The following is a 21,029-nucleotide window of genomic DNA, read 5'->3' as shown; positions in this document are numbered from 1 at the left end:
TTAGCTACCAAACCCGAGAGAAAAAGACTGAAAAATAAGTGAAATCGGCTAAGATTTTAGTGAGAAAAGAAGACACTTCATACTCGATCACCGCAACTATACTACTAAATTTTTTTTGAAAGGCATTCCGAATTACCTTAGGCTCAAAGGTGGATCCGCCCCTGGAACATACTCATTTTAAATCTCTCGTCTTCCTTTCATGTCCTTGTTAAATCGGCCATCATTTAGATAACATGTCCATATTAGGGACTATAGTGAATTAATTATCCATTTTGGGGATTTAATGACATCTCTAACGAATTTAAGGTGTGTTTCCGAAAATTTTGAAAAGAATTTCTTTGGACCCACGCTGCAGTTGCACAATAATGAACACGCGCTCACAACATCACAAGGCTAACAAAGAAAACCCTCAAAAAAACCCCAAACAAGAAACACATAACCTCGAACAGTTTCCAATCAAGAAAAGCAAATCAGAACAAAACCCACTATTCATCTGATGCTTGCAGCAATCTTTACTCGATAAAGACACCATTTATTTCGATCCTCTGTTGATAGAACCCTAAAAGGGAATTTGGTCCTCAATTGAAGTTATGAAACAAGCAGAAGACGGAGCCTCAAACAGAGAGCTCTATGCTCTACTTAATGTATCCCCGGAAGCTTCAGATGAAGAAATCCGTAAAGCTTATCGTCAATTTGCTCAAGTCTATCACCCTGATAAAATCCAAGCTACAGGGGTAACTTTCTCGCCGAAAAGCTTTTATCGTATCAAGTTACCGAATTATGATTTATAAGTTCAGTAACTCATCTTACAATTCTATTGAGATTGGTTCGTTTCGTTTATGCAAGCAATTATCGGCTGTATTGATTTTTCGAATTTGCCTTGTTTTCTTTAGAAGTTCCATAAACCCTTTCAGGAAATCGTTATAAGTTCGTTCTTCAATAATGGTTTTCATGTTTGGTTTGTTATTGCTATTATAATGAAATATATATATCTGGTTAGTTTTGAAGTTAAGAAATCGAGTTACAACTTCCAAACACATAAGAAGTTTATAGTGTTAGTATTGATTTGATTACCCTATGTTAATTTCAATCTTTAACAGAATCTGTTTCTTCTTTTTTTCAGCAAAAGGAAGTAGCAACAGTGAACTTTCAGAGGATATGTGAAGCATATGAGATATTAACTGATGAAAACAAAAGACAAATATACGATATATATGGTATGGAAGGTTTAACCTCTGGTCTAGAACTTGGTCCAAAGTTAAATAAAGTTGAAGAAATCAAGGAAGAACTTGAAAGACTAAAACGTAGAAGAGAAGAAGAAAAAACTTCTGCTCATTTTCAACCTTCTGGTGTCATTCTAGCACAATTATCAGTTCCAAGTTTTTTATCAGGCCATGGTTTAATGAGAGCGTATGATTTCTATATAACATTCTTTAAATTCTTGAAAAGATTGATACCCATATCTATTGAATCCAAATCTTGATATTGTGAATTTGCAGAATGTCAATGAACAGTGAAATCCAATCTCAAATATCAAAAAATAATGTTATTGCTGTTGGTGGGACCCTTGCTGTAAAAGGAAGTGATGGTGATGCAGCTGCAAATGCTGTTTTTAGGCATCAATTATCCTCTGTTTCCTCCATTGAATTCATGGCTTCTGCTGGTTTAAGAGGATTAATAGGCTTACAGACATCTCGGTAATAAATAATAATAATAACTTCCTTTTTCTTTTTCTTTTTAAATACAAAAAATGAAAACTTATTTCCAATTCATTTGTTTATTATAGCATAGCATCATGCTTTTACTTCTTCTTATTACTCAAATTCAAAGCAATTTTCACTTTCAATGCTGTTTGTTGGATAGAATTTTTCAAAATCTAATAAGAAATGAAAAGTTAGGATGCTATAATTAATTTTTAATTTATAATAAACTAAAAAATGAAAGTAGGTTGCTATTTCTTGATTCAGACAGGTGTCACGTCATGCCACTGCAACAATGGGGCTTGCCATGTCATTAAGAGATGGTTCAATAAATCTTTCAAATTCTTGGAATAGTCAACTTTCCACAACATCAAACGCAAGTGTAAGAAATAAAGAATAATAAACTCTTTTTTTTTTTATTTAAAAGATAATCATTATTTTTTTTATTATATTTTTATTTTTGGAGTGTCTTCCAGATAGAGCTAAGTTTAGGCTCAGACTCATCAGTTGCTGTTGGATGGAGAAAGAAAGACCAAAAAATGGCTGCAGCAGGAGAAATTAGAGTAATTTTTTTTGTTTTAAAATTAGTTTTGTATTTATTATTTGAAATAATTTGTTAAATTTGATATCTAGAGACATGAATTAAAGAAAAAAAGGGAGAGAATCTTTCAAACTGATGACTAAAATTTAGTCTGAATGTTTGTAAAGTTTGTGCTAAAAAAGTTGAAGCTATATGAAGATTGAAGAAAGATCATTGATTTATTATTTATTGATTAAATAAAAGTATAAAACAAAACAATAGTATATGCTACTTTTCAGTTTTCACAACTCTTAATAATTATAAAAGTTTTATATTTATTTAATTTCTTAAATTTTATAGATTGGAACAAGTGCAATTGGTGCAGTTGCTCGATACACCCGTAGATTCTCCACAAACTCTCATGGGCGTATTACTGGAAAAATTGGAAGGTATCTTTTATTTTCCTTTTATTTTTTTATACATATTTGTTTACTATTATTCTTTTGTTTTCTTCTTTTATATTGTTATATATTCGCCTTACTGCTTTTATCTAATGTTTTAGTAGTTAGATACAATTACAATACATTTATATAATTAATTATATGTACTTAAACATTGAGAAAATGGAACCTAATTTTTATATATTTTATATTTATTTGTAGTGGTGCACTTGAACTTGAAATAGGGGGTGGAAGAAAAATATCAAATTTTAGCACTATTAGAATGTTGTACACAATTGGGATTCAGGTACATTTTTTTTTAATTTTTTTATTCTATTGTTCTGAAAAATATATACTTTACAACTTTTTATTATTATAATAATAACTTCTCTTTTAGTCTCTTTATCTAATAAGTTTTTCTTTTATTCAAAGGGTATATACTGGAAACTAGAATTCCATCGTGGCCCACAAAAGTTGGTTGTTCCTGTAAGTTCAATTGTTCCATTATTATTATTATTATTATTTTTCTTCAAATTTTATATTTTTATGAAGAAATTCTTTTTGATTTCTTATTGTGTGCAGATTTTTCTTTCAAGACACTTTAATCTTGGATTTGCTTCAGGGGCATTTCTTATTCCTACATCACTTTATTTTACACTCAAGGTATTATTATTATTTATTACTACTCTTAAATCTATGAATTCTGACAATTAATCAAAAAATGGTATAATGTAAGATTTCTATGATTTGTTAATCTTTTATTTTTATGCATGCAGTCTCTTGTTTTCAAACCTTATTATCGTAGAAGAGAGAAACAACAAGCAGTTGAGAATATGGAACAGACTCGCACACAGGTATGTTAAAATTACGTCTTTACCCTTAAAGTATGTGTTGGGCATAGGAGGGTATTATAGGTATTTTTGTGTGTATAGGTTCAAGAAGCAAAAGCAGCAGCAGAGAAAGCTCAACAGCTGTTGGAAAATGTGGCGAATAGGAAAAAAAATAAACAATTGGAAACGGGTGGTTTGGTAATTATTGAAGCAGTTTATGGTAACCCTAAAGCAATTAAAAAAAGCACAAATAATTCAGAAGAGAAAAAAGATGAATATGAATTAGCTTCACAGATTGTCGATGTCACTTTACCTTTAAATTTTCTGGTCAATGATTCCGGTCAACTTAAGGTTCGTTTAACTTATTATTTATTTAATTAATTAATTAACGTTATTAATAATTTTGCTTGTATTACTTTATAGCTACATGAAGGTGTAAAGAAGTCAGGAATCATGGGATTTTGTGATCCGTGTCCCGGTGAAACCAAAAAACTGCACGTGAAGTACACTTACGGTGGTAACAGATATGAGGTAATTCCGTTGTTTGGTATGATGGAATGGAATCGTCTATTCCGTCGGAATGACAAAACAACTGTTTGTTTCGCTAATGGAATGGAATCGGCCATTCATGACCGAATGTGGTCCGTCGTATTTTGTTATTTTTCATTGCATTGCAATGTAATTCATTTTATTTGAATAATTTTTAACGCACTTTCTAAATAGATAATCATGATTTTAATTATATTAGAATTTTATTTTTCTAAAAATAATTAGAAAATATAATATTTATTATAATCTTGTTTGGTTTTTATTGTGTTTAATTTGTTTATTCATGTGAATAGTTTCTTTTTGTAAATACTAGAGTTACAGTTATAATAATAATAATAATTTATTCCATTCCAAGGAGACATAATCATGGAATGTAATGACTCATTCCATTATCATGTCAATTCCATTCCATCCAACTAAACATCTTTTTTAATCATGAAACAGGTGGAGGTTGATGATCTTCAAGAACTGATATTACCTCAGGAAGAACACAGAATATGAAGTATGAACAAATATTACATATTTTGATGAGGTTCCTTCTGCCATTTTTGCATATGCATAAGAGTTACCATAGAAATTAAACAAATTCACCCTGCTTTTGACATATTCTTCTGTTTTTTACATGATTTTTTTCGGGCGATTTTCACATTGATTGTGTAATTTTCTTTTACGGATTATTATTATGTTTGGTGAATGACTTTGAAAACACACCCTGAAAGAGGAAAGGAATAATTGATGAATGTTAAATGTTTCTTTTGTTGATTTTTATTATGATTAAGGTCAATTCATAAATCAATCATGAGATAACAATGTGTTCTTATTGATTTGTTTCTGAATAATCTATCCAAGTATAAATTTATAATAGTCGTTCAAATAAAAAGATATTTTGATTTTTTTTTTCTTTATCACGTGTGTTATTTTAGAATAAATGGTAAATAAATGTGTTAAATGAAATGAAGTTATTTAGTGGAGATGAGTCATGATTTCAGAGATATTGCTGTAAAATTAAAGAGCTTAGCTGGAAAAATGTACGATTAAAGTGTATATAATTCATATTAATTGAATCAAGTAGTCAGGTTACAAATGCTTTTTCTATTATATGATAATAAACTTTTCAGACTTTTAATTTTCTGTCTATAATTAGTTTTGCTTTTAAAGCAGTTTGATTAGAACGATACGTCTGAAAAAGAACATGATTTCTCTTATGGTTAACATTTATGTTTCGTCTTTAGAACATAAAAGAAATCCGTGAAGAAAACAAAGTCTAAAACAATAAATTTGGATGATGGTTATTTAGAAAAGGAATTGTACTTGAAATTTAAAATTAAATGTAGTTTTGTAAAATATTCAATTATATGTACCTTTCATGTAGTATTTATGGACTCGTGAAAAAATGGCAACAATATTGGTGTCACATACATGCCACTAGATGTGGTCACATTTCGGTATATTCATGTACAAAATGAAATTTTGGATAGAATAATCAAATACTTCATAGTTTTGTGAGATTGATATAACCTAGAAAATATGTATGTTCTAGATTATATACATGATTCTTAAAAGTCATAATGTTGTTTATCATTATTATATTTTGAAATTTGTTTAACTTTATTGGTTGTATTAAGCATACGATTTTCAAGTTGCTATATTTGATGATTAAATTCGACACTAATATATCTAATCTAAAATTTATAAACTATTGATGTATACTTGAATTAATTATTTATAAACAATAGTTTTGAACATTGAAATAAAAATAAGAAAGCTATGTTTCTTTTAAAAAACAAATAAATAGATGTTGAAGAAATTCTTTTGTCAAAAGTCAAACCCCCATCAGCATCGATCTCTCCGTTTTCATATTTCATTAAAAAACGCCTTTTCCACAACAACCCTCTCCTCCTACCCATTTCATCTCTCCTTTTCCCATTAAATTCAACAACTCAGATTTGCTTTTCTTCAATTTTCTCGTTTAGGGATTCGAATTCTGCATCGGTTGAAGAAATGAGTACCGGGGAACTCCTCAGCGTTGATCCTGTAGAGCTCAAATTCCCATGTAAGTCATCCGATCGCATCACCCAACTTGTTTATTCGTTTTCTTATTCAAATCTAATGATCAATGTTTTCGCTTTTATTTTTGCTCGATGGAACAGTCGAATTGAATAAACAGATCTCTTCCTCGCTTCAGTTAACGAATAAGACCGATAACCATGTGGGTTTCAAGGTAAAAAATTTGTTGCTTTTCTGTTTCGTATAATGCCATCATATCGCGTTAAGGATCCGATTGCAAAATTTAATTCGTGATTTCGCCCGATTATGGATTTAGATTCTGATTTCTCGATTTTTTGGTGTAATGTACATATGATCTGAAATTCTGAATCGATGCTAATTATTCAGGTGAAGACGACGAATCCGAAGAAGTATTGTGTTCGTCCAAACACCGGAGTTGTTTTGCCTCGATCAACATGTGAAGTTATAGGTGCATATTTTCCCCTAATTCAGTTTTTCTTTCTAATCTATGCGGTTGCTGAACAATTCCATGATAATTTCCATCCATCGTTCCAAATTTTTTGCCTAAACATCAGCTTCTATAATTCAATTTGCCATACCCAAATTCAGAATTGAAATCAATTTATTCTACATAAACCCAATTTATGGGATTGATCATTCATTTAGGCCTCTTACTCATTATTTTGAACCGATATTGTTAGAATCTAACCTACATATGCCTGCAATTTTTTCATATTGATACTGCAAAGTGTGATCAAACTTCAAATTCTTTACAATCAAAAGAAGCTAAGCTTTTATACTTTCATTATTTTCTCTGTTTTGCTACAGTAACAATGCAAGCTCAGAAAGATGCTCCTCCTGACATGCAATGTAAAGATAAATTTCTCCTTCAGAGTGTAATTGCAAGCCCAGGAGCAACCCCTAAGGACATAACCCCTGAAATGGTAAGTAAGAACATACAACATGATATACCCAATTTACCCTTTCACGTTTTTCTAATTCTTTGTGTAAATGGTTAACAATTGAGATCTAAGATAAAGGGGAAGAAGTAACTAAGGCCATGTTTCTATTTATATGCTTGTTTTTGATCCAAAAAAGATTTTATTTTTATAAAATCAAGAATTTTTACTGTATAGTGATTTTTATAAAACAGTTTACTAAAGAACCAGGGCGTAAATTGGAAGAATGCAAATTAAAAGTGGTTTATCTTCCTCCAAATCCATCAACTTCAGCCATTGCACAAGCTAAAGAAGAACCACTCTTTTCACCAAAGTCACCAGCCATAACAGATAAGGGGAATTTCAGTGGGCCCGAGGTTCTTTTTTCTTATTTTTTTTTTACTTTTTATTTGTTATAAAGACTTTTTTTTATTTAAAAAATTTATTTCGTGATTCATGTAGGTTTCAAGAAGCTACGTTGAATCTCAAGATAAATCCTCCGAGGTGAGTTTGTTTTTAATTTTTTAAAATGTATATAGAATTTGTTTTAGCATTTTACCAAAGTATGATGACGTGGCACTGGTTAAATGTTTGACATCAGTCTCAGTCAAATACATGTCAAACACAGTATAACTGTATAACTACACTCATGGCTTTTCAGGTGAGATCTCTTCTTTCAAAGTTGACAGATGAGAAGAATGCTGCTATTGAACAAAGTAAAAGAATTCGACAAGAAATGGTGAGAAATGTCGTTTTACCTTTTTACCCTTTTATAAAAACCGTTATCCATTAATTTTGATAATAATATATTTTTTTAAATAAATTATAGGAACTTTTGAGGCGTGGAGGCAACAAAAGCCAAGGGAGTGGTGGTATCCCTTTGATCCTTGTGATCATTGTTGCTTTGATTGGGTTGATTCTTGGATATCTCATGAAGAAATGATTGTTCATTGTAGACGTTTATTGAGTTGAATTTTTTATTTTCTTAAAATGGTCATAATTGATGTAGGAAAGGGAAGATTTTAACGAGTGTTTTGTTTATTTTTTATTTTTCACATTTTAAAGTAGTTTCATAACTTTAGAAACTTATAGTACTCGTGCATTTGATGCAATTATAATTTTTTTTGTTAAGCTAAGAAAATTGGTTTTATCTGTATAGAAATGTTTGATAAAAGTAGCTGAAATGTTTTGAAATATGCAAAATTAAATAAAATAAATATGAACAAAAGTTCAAAATTTGAACATGAAAGCTAAAATTAAAATGTTTCTAAATGCTCTAAAAAACTATTTGAAGTATGTTTTTGGATTAAAGAGTTTTTGTTTTAAAATATAAATATTTAACTTGTAAATTGAAATGGAATAGCTTAAGTTCTTCAAAACTATCAAAAGCTTTCTAAGTTCGTGACTATTTAAAGCCTCTTATTATTTCAATCCACATGAAACATATCCTTCTAATAAATTTTTGAATACTTGAAAAAACACTATTGTAAACATCTTAATAAAAAACCACAATTTATTACATACACCCATACGAAAACCCCATTCATTAAACATTTCAACACTCGGAGAGTATTCATAGATACAAAATTAATAAATATGTTTGTTCCGGTTATTGGTCTATAATATGTTGTGTTTTTTTTTTTTTTTTTTTTTTTTTTTTCATATTTACCCTATATTCAACTATTCAATGTAACAAATTTACTATTTTTGTTATTTTATTAAAATATAATAACATGATCAGTTTGTTACATTAAATTAAAAAATAATAATGTATGTATAAACAATAAAGTAAATGTTTTATGAGGATAATGCTTTGATGAGCGAGTATTTTGAAAAAAAAAATAGTTTAGAAATTATATCTATTTTAATGGGGAGCTGATTCGTACACAACAATTTTTTTTCCATACATAATAATTTGTGCTTTAAATTGTTGTATTGTACAACTCTATTAAGCATAAAATGTTATGTACGGATAAAAACTATTGTGTACGAATCACTTCCCATTTTAATGACTTCTATTTTCAATTTTTCAATAGTTTAGAAATTATACTGTATAAACTATAAAGTAAATGTTTTATCAGGATAATGCTTTGATGTGAAGTGGTATGCTGGGTGTTTACTCATAAAATATTCTAGTTTCCTAAACATATACTTACCTAATGTAAGACAAATAGACAATAATACATACAAGGAAACATATAATACCCTAATACCCTCTTCAAGTTGGAGCATGGAGTTGATGAGTCGTCAAAATAAAAATGGAATAGCAAACCCATTGCAAATCTCAAAATGGCAACCAACCTCTATGTGTTTAAGTACGCTCATGAAAACAAGATTTTTTGTGATGTGAAATGTTGATTGACTGTCACTATATATGCACACATGTACAAAGAATGAAACACCTAGAGTATGCAGTACACCTTTCAACCATGGCAATTCACAAGTAGGGATGTGTTGGGGTGCAAAGTTATTCATGATTGACTTTTGTAAATCCCACTTGCATGTGGTGCATTAGCCTTTAGACCCAAGAGTTAGTGAGAGTGAGAGAGAGACATGTAAACACCTCTATATAAGGTGGGTTTGTCCACTTGTAGATGTGTGCTTGAGAGATGTAGTCATAGTGATTAGTGAGTGAGATATTTATGAAGCTCTAGACTAGATCCCTTTTTGTACTCATTTACTATGATCAAATATATCTTTTAGCACCCAAATCATCATGTTCAATTGTGCAAACTTAAATTCCGCATGCCAAACCATGTTCTTTGTCACAACAATTGGTATCAGAGCAGGAATCATATCTCTGATCTGATTTTCACTTTGTTCAAAAGGTTTTTTAATCAACTTTTTGATTCAAAAGTTTCCGCACTTTTTGAAAGTGAAAAATTGTTTAGATCTAAGTCCGTGATTTGATTCTGCACTTAATTCATTGAATCGAGTGTTCTAAGAGTGATTGTGATTTAAATCATATAGTTTGTTGTCAAATTCTCAAAGTTTCTTCAAAAATTCTCAAGGATTTATTCCGTACAATAATGGTGTCATTCAATCTGAATTCCATGACTTCATTTTCTCATCTTCTAGGTTCATCCACCAAAATTCCTATGCTCATCCCTGAGTATTACGATCAGTGGGCTGATCGTATGCAGGATTATCTCAATGGATTGGATGAAGAACTGTGGAATTGCATTTCTGGCAATCTAAATCCACCGTCGAATGTTCAACCAATTGGTTCTTCCTTTGGAAACTTTGAAGTTGAAAATCAATCTGATCGTCTGAAAAAGCTAGAGAAAAGGTGTGTAAGAGAGCTAAGAGGAGTTTTGCCTCCAGTTGTTTACATGTAACGCCCCGTTCCTAAGAGTACTTTATTGTGAGTCCCCGGGATTTATGAGGAAGGGTATTTTGGTCCTTTTGTGGGAAAAGTGGAAAAGGAGGGCCAAATATGAAATTTGGGGACACGTCGAGTACGCCCATCGTAAGCTGGGATTACGCCCAACGTAAGGCATAAGTGGACGCGGGTGCAAGGTTGAGTACGCCCAGCGTACTGTCAGAGTTCTAAAACCCTAAAATTAGGGTCAGCCACTATATAAGGAACATGTTGGTGCATACCCTAGCCTCCATAAGCTCTCCCTTAACCTCAGAAACCCTAAGATAGCCGTCCCACCTCCTTGATTGGGTGTGTTTGGTCTTGGAAAGCTTGGATTAGCAAAGGAGAGCATAAAGGAAGAAAGGAGAAGTTTTTAAAGAAGGAGAGGAACGGCTGGAGCTTATAGATCTGGGAAGACATCATCCTTTGGAGCCTATTTGAGGTATAAAGCTTCTTGCTTGACATTAATATTGTGTAGATCTATGTGTTGTGAAGCTTTGACACCATTCTTGTCCCAAAAGTCCTCATCTTGTTGCATGTTTCGAGTTGGTCAAGATTATCTGTCCTTTCAGACCTTAGGAGAGGTCTTGAGTGAGAAAAATAAGGTCCCAAGGGCTGTGGTTGTTTCTTGTGTGAGATATGTGGGTCTTAATGGATTAAGACCTTGGATTAAGAGCTTTATGGACGTCCCAAATGATAAATTTTGAGACTTTATGAATCTTAGGCATATTTGGCCTAGCGATCTGAAGTTTGGGCTTAAGAGCTTAAGCCATTAAGAAGTTATAAGGACTTAATGAGTAGCGAAGTTACGCCCCGCGTAGCGAGTCAGTGTCCCGATCCCTTGTTGCAAATCAGCATGTACGCCCAGCGTACCAAGGAGGGTACGCCCATCGTACTCCCTCTGTTGGGTTTTCATTTTGGGCCTTAGGGTTTGGGTTGTTATTTGAGTTGCTGGATTTGGGCCGTGTCTGGACATTATGGTTAGAGTATTGTGGGCCCATTGATTGTCATGGATCATGAGTTTAGGCCCTTTGGTGAGTTGGGCCCAATTTAGTAAATTGGGCCAATAATGGGCTTTGCTTTGGACTTCTGGACTTTGGGCCATTGGTGGGCTTGGGAGCTTACCTAGTGTTGGGCTGGACTAAGTTAAGGGTAAAATGGTCAATTTACCCTTGGAAGGGTATTGTGCTTAGACTAATGATTATTTGTGCTATGTTGGCTAGTTTGGGATTTTCGGTGAGTCGGTGATTCGAGAATCTGCTTCTTCAGTTCAGAGTTTCGGCAGTGCGAGGTGAGTTATCCTCACTATATCAACAAGGTCTAAGGCACCAAGGCCGGCCCTTTTATCGGATTGAGATCTGGGTATTGTTGTTATGTTATTGCTTTGATATGTTGGCATCCTGGTAGTTAGGATGGTGTATGTTAGAGACCTGGTTGAGGTCGGTATCCTGATATGTAGGGTGATGCTATGCTAGTGACCGGTTATGTCGGTATCCTGGTTAGGATGAGGATATGCTATGTGATCTGTTTGATCGGCTTGTTGACTGTGAATTGTTATATGATTGTATGTTTGTGTGCACATGGTTGATTGGACTGGAGTTGGGTTGAGGCGGGTCCTGCTTTGTGCTGTAGGCTAAGATACCCAGGGTGGACCGGTTGTCCCGAAGGCCCAGCGAGCTGTCCGGATAGGCTGTAGGCCCCAAGAGGGCGGACCAGACGTGCCGAGGCTCGGAGAGTGGACCAGGCCGACTGAAGGCCCGGTGCGGGCGGACCAGTCATACTGTAGACTCAGAGAGTGGACCAGGTGGATTGAAGGCCCGATGCGGGCGGACCAATCACACTGCAAAATCGATGCATATGGCTAGACTCGGAGGGTGGACCAGGTGGACTGTTGGCCGGTGCGGCGGACCAGTCACACAGTAGACCCGAAGTGCATGGCTGTTATGTGATCGGATATGATATGACATGTTATGCGTGTATGATATATGTGGTTGGTATTTTGGGGATATCTCACTAAGCTTTCGGGCTTACAGTTGTGGTTTAATGTTTTTCAGGTTCTTCAGGAGACCGTGGCAAGGCGAAGGCGTGATCGTACCGCTCCTCATGTTTATGTTGTGATGTGATTCTGGGAATACTCTAAATAAATTGTATTGAAAACCTTTTTGTAATAATTTAATGAAATCGGGTTGTTTTTGAAAAATTTAAATTGGTTGGAATTTTTCGGTTGTTACATTACAACTACGTAAGGAGTTGTACAACTGCAAAGGAAATCTAGAACAATCTCAAGGAAAAATTTCAGGGAAGTAAGAAGACAAAGGTTAATTTTGTCAAGCAATGTTTAGTGGAGCTTAAGGACTTTAGACAGAAAGATGGTGAAACAATTGAAGTCTATTATGATCGTCTTAATGAATTGATCTATCGATGCAATCGATATGGTATCACCAGATCAGCCATGGAATTCAATCTGATATTTGTTATGGGACTTCGAAAGGAATGGCGTAGTGTGAGCATGATGGTGAAGAATCAACAGAGCTTTGATACGTCAACATTGAATGACTTGTACATCCAACTTAAGACTCATGAAAGCGAAGTGAATGAAATAGCTGAAGAATCGAAGGCTATTTTGGGAGGTCCACTAGCTTTGGTTTCGAAGATTTCTGAAAAAGAAGCTGAGAAAGACGCTTCGGATGAAGATGAAGGGTTCATCATGAACTCAGATGATGAGGCAATTGCTTTTTATTCAAACAATCGTGTGAAAAAGTTCTTCAAAAAGCCTTTCAATCCGAAGGCAAAGACATCTGAGATAAAAGGCAACTTTCTGAGTAAAAGTGCTGGGGAAGAGAAGAAGAAGGAAGAGAAGATAGATTCGAAGTCTGTTGAGGGAGAGACTGAGAAGAAGCTAAAGGGAGATGCTGGGATTGATTGTCATTATTGCAATGGTGCCAATCACCTTGCAAATGATTGTATGCTTCGAAAGAAGGATGAGAGAAAGAAGAAGGTCAAGGATGAGGCGTACTATGCTGAAAAGTTGGAGGAGGTTCATACGAAAGCCAAGAATTTATCTCTGGTTGCAAAGGGTGCGGATGAGGAGGAAGATGGTACTTATCAAATATGGTCATCTGGATCAGATGATGAGGAAATGCGCAATCCAACCCATGGAGCAATGTTTGCAAAGATGGAGGAGGAATCAGAGGAGGAGACATATGAAGTGCATGGAAGATGCTTCGTATCAAAAGCTGTTGACAAATCACCAATGACCACAAAGGTACGGAACATTCTTGAATCTTTTAATATTCCAGTACATGCCTATAATTCTAAATTAGTATCTTTTGATGAAACTGTTACTTATTTTGATTCGATTGTGGTATCTGCTAGCAATGAGGCTAAGAAGCTGTCAATGCAATTGCTAGAGACTCAGAAGAAATTAGATTCGAAAATCACTAGGATAGATTGTCTAGAACTTCAAATTATGAATATCATGGTTGATAGGGACAATTTATCTAGTGATAATAAACTGTTGTTAGCACAAAGAAATATTTACTGTAATGCTGCTAAAAGATTGTATGGAAAAATAACTGAACTTCATAATTCGTGCGAAATCAGTAAAGAATGTCACACCCCAAAACCAAGAACGGCGGAAACGTTCTGGGGCGGAGGACGTCATGTAAAGTATCACAACATAGTAAAAGTAAATAAGCAAACAACATAATCCACTGCATTAAATATATAATTTTAATACAAGCGTGTTCTGTACATTTATAGACACCAAAAATAATGTAAATCAAAATAATAAGATGAGTCTTGGATGCGCTCCATCTTCTCAAAAGCTGGCATCGGTACCTGTCTACTGATGACCTGAGAATACAAGTTATTTTGAAAGAGTTTATCAGCATTAAGCTGGTGAGTTCATAAGTATTTTAGTGTCGATGTTTGTTATAAAAAACGTTTGAACATGTCTCAAGTGTAAGTTTGTAAAATGTAAGTAAATGTTTGTAAGTGTTTGTAAAAGTTTGAATTTCTCAGAAAAACCTATATTTTCTATTAAAGTAGCCTTCTACCAAGGCTTAACTGTTTTGTATGCTCGTTTGTTGTAAAAGTGTGTAATTTCCCAAGTGTAACTATCATTTAACAAAATATAGTTTGTACATTAATGTTTAAGTGAAATAATCACTAAATATATGTAATGGGTAAATTATTGTAGTACTGTAGTGTTGTATTATAGGAACTACTGCTGTACTAACTACCTTAAACCGGATTTATATTAAGGTATCATGTGATTAATTGCACCATACTATCGACTGGTAACAACGACATACGAATGGTCGTAATAACAGAATGACGTTTGGCACCCGCAGACCTGCAGGTCCGGCTGTAGCTAGCAGCAAGGTGTAGGATAGTCAATCCAATATAGATCTATACGCAAACTCACGCTCTCCCTCCAAGAGAATTCTGGCTACAACTCGGGCCATGACATTTAAGGCATGCTCCGATACAGTGGATCACAATTGTTAACGTATTCATGTATATGTAATGTAATGTTACTTGTTCTAGTATCGTTGTATATATTCTCTTCCTAGTATAGTTGTATATGTTCTCTTTCTAGTATAGTTGTATATGTTCTCATAGTAAGAAGTATAGACTCATGAATGAACTGACTCATTGATCTAGAAATTGTAATAGTATGATCCTGTGTTACCCCGATGGTAACTTACTAATGATGTGACTAATACGCATGAATATGGAAGTACTTTTATGTCTATATATGTACATTTGATATATAATTAATATTGAAACGACCTTCGGACGGTTACCCGAAATCCCACCAGACCACATCCAAATTGAGAAAAAGGAAATAGGGCGGATGGCCTTCCTAATCCCTTTAAACATTGCTTATATATCTATACACATATGGGCATGAAATTTATAAGAAGTAAAACAAAGTTTAAATAAAAGTATTTGATCAGAAAAGAGTTTGTAAAACATTTTGAAGTAAAGCAGTTTGATAAACAGTTTGAACAGTAATAAAAACATTGGTTTTCTAGTTATTAATCACATGTGATTGATGTAATAACTATAAGTATTTAACTTGTATTCCCCCCATAAAAGCATTTAAAACATTTAAAAGTATTTCAAAGGTTAATTAAATGGGTATGAACTCACTTGCGGTGAGTGGATTGGATTGAAGTATCGGATACCGTGCTAGGTGGCAAACGGAGACTTGTTCACACGCATGAGCCTAGTTATCATATAATGAGCATATATATAACTAATTAACCAAATAATAACTTAATGAAATAAGTTGGGACACTCAGGAACATGTAAACACTTTGTATAAGTGTTATAGGTCCTAAGGGTTGCTTCTAGGTTGTTATGGGACAAGGCTAAAGGGGTTTAATGTACCAAAGGGCCTTATATAAGTGTTTACTCCTCCATAAACCCCACACAAGGAGTTTACGGTCATAAACCCTTGAGTTTACGGCTGTGAACTCCAATCTTGGTGGTAATTGGTGTTTTGAAGTGCTATTTGATTTCTAGAATAAGCCTTGCTTGGTGGCTTAATCCATTGGGTAGTTTAGGGCCTTAAAATACTCCTTTGAGGAGTTTACAGCCAAAAGACCATTTCTTTTGGAGTTTACAACTGTAAACTCTCAAGGGATGGGTGTTTTTATTCTTTCAAGTCCCAAGCACACGTAGGATAATTTCTAGGCATTTGTTTAAGGCTAATGAGGACCCTAGGCACACTTTGGTGCCCTTATTTGGTGCCCTTATTTGGTGCTATTTGGTGTCCATAAATTAGCTAGGATTAAATGGGTATTAAAGTCTAAAGCCTTAGGAGTGATTAGGGCACCTTTAGGCCCTTGAATTTGGTGTTCACGGTCCAAGAATGTCTTGATTCGAATGATTTAGTTAACATTGTAAATGATACTTTGACTAAACCTGAACAAATTCACATTTTGAAAAAGACTGAGAATTCAAAATCTGATTCTCAATCTAATTTTGCTGATATTGAAGATAATTCTGACAATATTAGTGAAATTAGTGAGCTTGAAGATGTTGATTGTTCTTAGTTGTCTGTTGTTAATGTTGCTTCAAATTATAAAGGGAAAGAAAAAGTTATGGAATTGATAGTTGAGAATGTAACTGATATACCCTCAACTTCGAAAGTTGGTGAATGAACTTCGTGGATCTCAAAGATCACCAAACTGATGATAGTGATGATGAAGATGTTGAGAAAGTTTCGAAAGAAAAGGTATCCTCAAAGGAAGAAGAAATTCCAAGAATAGTTGTTGACCAAGTGTATGGTGATACACAAAAGTTCGAAGAAGTGATGAATGAAAAAGGTCCACATTATCTTGAAACAAACACGGTGGTTTTTCCAAATTTCAAATGCACAGATGATGTCATTTTTCCAAATCAAGTTTTTGTAACTACAAGAAATGTTGAGAATATCAAACCAGAGTTAAAGAAGATGGTTGAGGACGATAATTCAAAAACAACTGAGGAAGGTTTTTTCGCAAATCAAAACACAGTTGAAAACACCTTAACAAAGAATTCGTATATTTTTCAACGACAAAAACCACAAAAACAATGGGTTGAAAAATCAAAAGTTGAAAAAGAGAAAATAATACGTGTTGAAAAGGAAAAAGAAAAAGTTGTCAAATTAAACTCTAAGAAATTTAAAGATCAAATTGACAAATTTTCAAAGGAAAACAACATTTCAAAACGACAAGCAAGAAAGAAAATATTTTGGCAAAATGTTGAGTCTCAAAAGATGTCTGAATCACAATCCGCCAAAAATGTTTTCAAAGCTAAAAATGCTTCTTTTTCAAAAACTCAACAATCATATCAATCAAATCAAACAAGGTCTGAAGTACATAAGAAAACAAAGTTTTCGAAAGTTTATGAAAATCACAAAACAAGAAATTTTTCAAAAAGATCTAATACAAATCAAAAAGTTTTTCAACGTTTGGATGGATCGGTACGATCCGATCCAATTGAGCAAAATCCAAATTTATTTCGGTTTTCAAAATATGGATCCAAATAGTTCAAACTAAATTCAAATATGATACGATCCGATCCAAATTCAATTCGGTTAGATTGGTTTTTATAATTCGGTTTTCAAAAACTAAAGCATTCTAAAATGACATATAATTATAATATTATCCATTTTTTTTACAAAAGAAACAAAAACAAATTATTTAGTTGTGATTTAAAATTTATAAACAACTACTAAGAATGTATATTATAGTTTAATATTTAACAGATAAAATGCATATTAATGTTTTTTATTAGATGAAACTTTTTGAACTTATTTTAAAAAAAAATTATAAAATTAATAAATAGTTATAGATATATTAAAAATAAATAAATAATAAATTTTTATTCGTTTTTTTGTTGAACTATTCGGTTCTTATCTTATAAACCAAAACCAATCTGAAATTCAAAATAATAATTCGGTTTTGTTGAACACGAATCCAAAAATCTGAATATCCGAACCAAATATTCCAATCCAAATTGTTCAATTGTCTAATTCAGTTTTATCCAAATAGTGAACAACCCTATTCGTAAGTAGTAGCAACAAGAGATCGATATTCCGCCTCAGCTGAAGAAGAAGCCAAGGATAACGAAGAGAGATTGCTATTCAACTCTGATGATGAAGTAGTCACATACTACTCAAAAAACAAGATGAAGAAGTTCTTCAAGAAGTCTTTCAATGGAAATTTTAAGAGCAATTATGAGAGAAAGAATGTGTTTTCGACTGGAAAAGTGTGAAAGATGAGTCAAAAGTGGAGAAGAAAGATGTTCAGAGTACTTATGAGAAGTAGAAGAAGGAGTTGAAGCTGAAAGGAGACTCAGGTTATGATTGTAACTACTGCAATAGGTCGAATCATCTGGCGAAGGACTGCATGCTGAGGAAGAAAGAAGAGAAGAAGGAGAAAGTTAAGGATGAAGCGTATTATGCTGAGGAGATAGAGGAGATTAGAGATCGAACTAAGGGTGTTTCTTTGGTGGTGAGAGGAGGTGACGAAGAAGAAGGAATTTATTAGATCTGGTCTTTTGGATCAGATGATGATGAGATGAAAAACCCGACTCAGGGAGCCATATACAAAATTGGAGGAAGATGACGAGGAGAAAGTTGCTTTGGATGAGATGAGTGATGAGATAACTAACCGGTGTTTCATGTCCACTGACTCGACAAAATCATTGATGACTGCTAAGGTACGTGATCTTCTTAACTCATTTAAAATTCCTTCATCTTCTTATAATGATATTTTGTTTGAATTTGATAATAAATGTGCTTATCTTAATGACATGTTAATCTCTATGAGCAGTGAAGCAGAAAAGTCCAAGTCCCTTTACTATGAAGCTAAGAATAAGTTAGAAGAAAAGAAGGGTGTAATAGAATCTTTAGACTTAAGAATCACAAATTTGTTGATTGATAGGGACTCTATTCGTATGGACAACATTATTCTTGTTAAGCATCGCAACATTTATTGTAATTATGTTAGGAGATGTATGCTAAACTGACTGAACTTCATCATTCTACTAAGATTTGTAGTGAACAACATCGAAAACGACTTCCTTTTCTTGCTTTTAAAAGAGAACAAATAGACAAAACTACATATGACAGTGAAAGCAAGATAGCAGATTATGATAAAGTTCCAAATGGTTCATAGGCATATGAGATTCTAAATATTAATGTACATTTGAATGTTGATGATCTTGTGCATATTGTGAATGAGACCTTAACTAAAAACAAACAAGTAAAGATTTTGAACATGACTGAGAAATCAAAAGTTGGATCTCAACAAATTTTGCTAATATCGAAGATAATTATGACAATATCAGTGAAATTGAGGCTGAGGAGTGTGTTGATTGCTCTCGAGTGTCTGTCATTAATGTTAATTCATTGGCTAAAGTAAAAGAAAAATGTAATGATTCAATGTCGAAAGTAAACAGTGATCAACCTTCAACATCCAAAGTCTGTGATCCTTATGTTCATGTTGTGGTTGAAGACTATGTGAGTGATGATGATGAAGTTTCGAATGAGAAACCAATTCCAAGAGTTGTGGTCGAACAAGTATTCAATGACTCTAAGGAGTATTTGAATGTGTTGAAGAATAAAGGAAAACATTACCTTGAATCAAATTTATTGGTTTATCCTAGGTTTAAGGATTTAGAAGAGGTTGTGTTTCCAAATCAAGTCTTTGTCACCAAAGGAAACGGTGATAATGTGACTCCAGGATTGAAAAAAATGGTAAAGGAAGACAATGAAGGCGTGACGAAAGAAGGTTTTTATTCAAATCAAAACACAATAAAAAATGGTTTGAACAAAAATTGAAAAACTTTTCAACAACAAAATAGACAAAAACATGTTTGGCCCGTGAAAAAAGAAAAACCAATTGTTGATAATAAAACCAAAGAAAAAGGTGTTAAGTCTTTAACTAATGATTCAAAACATCAAACTGTGAAAACACAAACTTTCAAAACTGTGAAAAAGGTGTTGGCCCATGGTTGTCTGTCAGGGAAAGACCATGGGGGGAGCCCATGGCACTTCGGTGTAAGACCATGTGGGGGAGCCCATGGCATACTTATGCAGGGATATGTGGTAGAGATAACTTTTATAGCTAATATGTTATATGATATGGTAGAGATAGCTTTATAGCTAATATGATATGTGTTAGGTGGATTATGTGTGGGGTATGCTCTGGGGGACTCACTACGCTTTATAGCTCACAGGTTTGTATATGGTTTCAGGTATCATCATTTGGAAAGGAAGGGCTCGAATTGATCACAGTGCACACACTTATGGTTTCCGCAACGAATGATTTTGGGATTAACTTTGATAAATGTTTTACTTAATGATGATTTGAAATGTTTAGGGATAAATGATATCAATGTTTTGACTATACTAAAAATGAAATTTTTACTCTTGATTTTTGGGTCGTTACAAGTTGGTATCAAAACCTTGGTTTGAGGGATTCGGGGATACCTGCGGGTGTGTCTGAACTCAAATTGAGGATCTGTAAGGTTTTCAAAAATTTTCAATAGAAAATGTTTTCAAGGAAAAAGTTTTCTAAGACAAGAAAGGGTGTGGTGCATGCAATTGGCCGAGCTCAAGTAAGTTTCCATAGAATACCCACATTTGTTATCTATTATGATTTGATTATGAATCTGTGAATCGCATGCTAGTTAGGGCTAGGGGAGATGCCTGTATATGTTGTATGAGCTGGTAGACTTGCATGCTAGTGCTGAGTAGTCGGTTGGCCTGATATGTGGTACTTGTAGCCATGAGGATATTGGATGTCATGCTGGAATGAGAATGATAATTGGTATTTGTAACTACAATGTGTATGTTTTTAAAATTGTATACGGTTAGGATCTTATAGCCTTAGAATAATTGATTTGGCCTTATTTCCTATTCCTTGTATGGTTGTGGTCCTAGGGTATAGTCTATTATTCTACAGTCTATTGGATCCTGTTCTGTGTATAATTTGCATGCATACCGACAACGAGGGTGGATGTGGACAACCTGGGTTGTAGGATATGGGCCGAATGTTCTATGATAGTTTGTGGGTTGGAGATTACCCTATGGTAAGCCTATGATGAGATTAGTGACATGAGTCACTTGATTGTGAATTGGATGTATAGATAGAACGATTCGATTGGATTATGATGGTTA

The 21,029-nt window shown here is 33.6% G+C and overlaps 2 protein-coding genes across 2 annotated transcripts; both read left to right on the top strand.

Moving 5' to 3' along the window:
* Nucleotides 1-381: 381 nt before the first annotated feature.
* OWL1 (DNAJ heat shock N-terminal domain-containing protein) lies at nucleotides 382-4,801 on the top strand. Its single transcript, XM_079004922.1, has 13 exons — nucleotides 382-734; nucleotides 1,124-1,410; nucleotides 1,500-1,697; nucleotides 1,968-2,082; nucleotides 2,177-2,263; nucleotides 2,581-2,669; nucleotides 2,883-2,967; nucleotides 3,093-3,146; nucleotides 3,243-3,323; nucleotides 3,437-3,514; nucleotides 3,593-3,841; nucleotides 3,914-4,021; nucleotides 4,484-4,801. The coding sequence occupies exons 1-13, from the start codon at nucleotides 591-593 to the stop codon at nucleotides 4,538-4,540; spliced, it is 1,632 nt and encodes a 543-aa protein (XP_078861048.1). The 5' UTR covers nucleotides 382-590; the 3' UTR covers nucleotides 4,541-4,801.
* A 1,073-nt stretch (nucleotides 4,802-5,874) lies between these two features.
* Nucleotides 5,875-8,115, top strand: LOC145057143 (vesicle-associated protein 1-2-like). Its single transcript, XM_079004921.1, has 8 exons — nucleotides 5,875-6,092; nucleotides 6,190-6,260; nucleotides 6,434-6,515; nucleotides 6,875-6,990; nucleotides 7,200-7,361; nucleotides 7,447-7,488; nucleotides 7,646-7,723; nucleotides 7,814-8,115. Exons 1-8 carry the CDS (start codon nucleotides 6,041-6,043, stop codon nucleotides 7,925-7,927), a joined length of 717 nt encoding a protein of 238 aa, XP_078861047.1. The 5' UTR covers nucleotides 5,875-6,040; the 3' UTR covers nucleotides 7,928-8,115.
* The last annotated feature ends 12,914 nt before the right edge of the window (nucleotides 8,116-21,029 follow it).

This window comes from Lactuca serriola, chromosome 6, assembly GCF_051521515.1.
Source record: "Lactuca serriola cultivar US96UC23 chromosome 6, Lser_US96UC23_V15, whole genome shotgun sequence".
Taxonomy (NCBI): Eukaryota; Viridiplantae; Streptophyta; class Magnoliopsida; order Asterales; family Asteraceae; genus Lactuca; species Lactuca serriola.
Note: the sequence above shows the minus strand (reverse complement) of the source record. Positions and strands in the feature narration are given on the sequence as shown.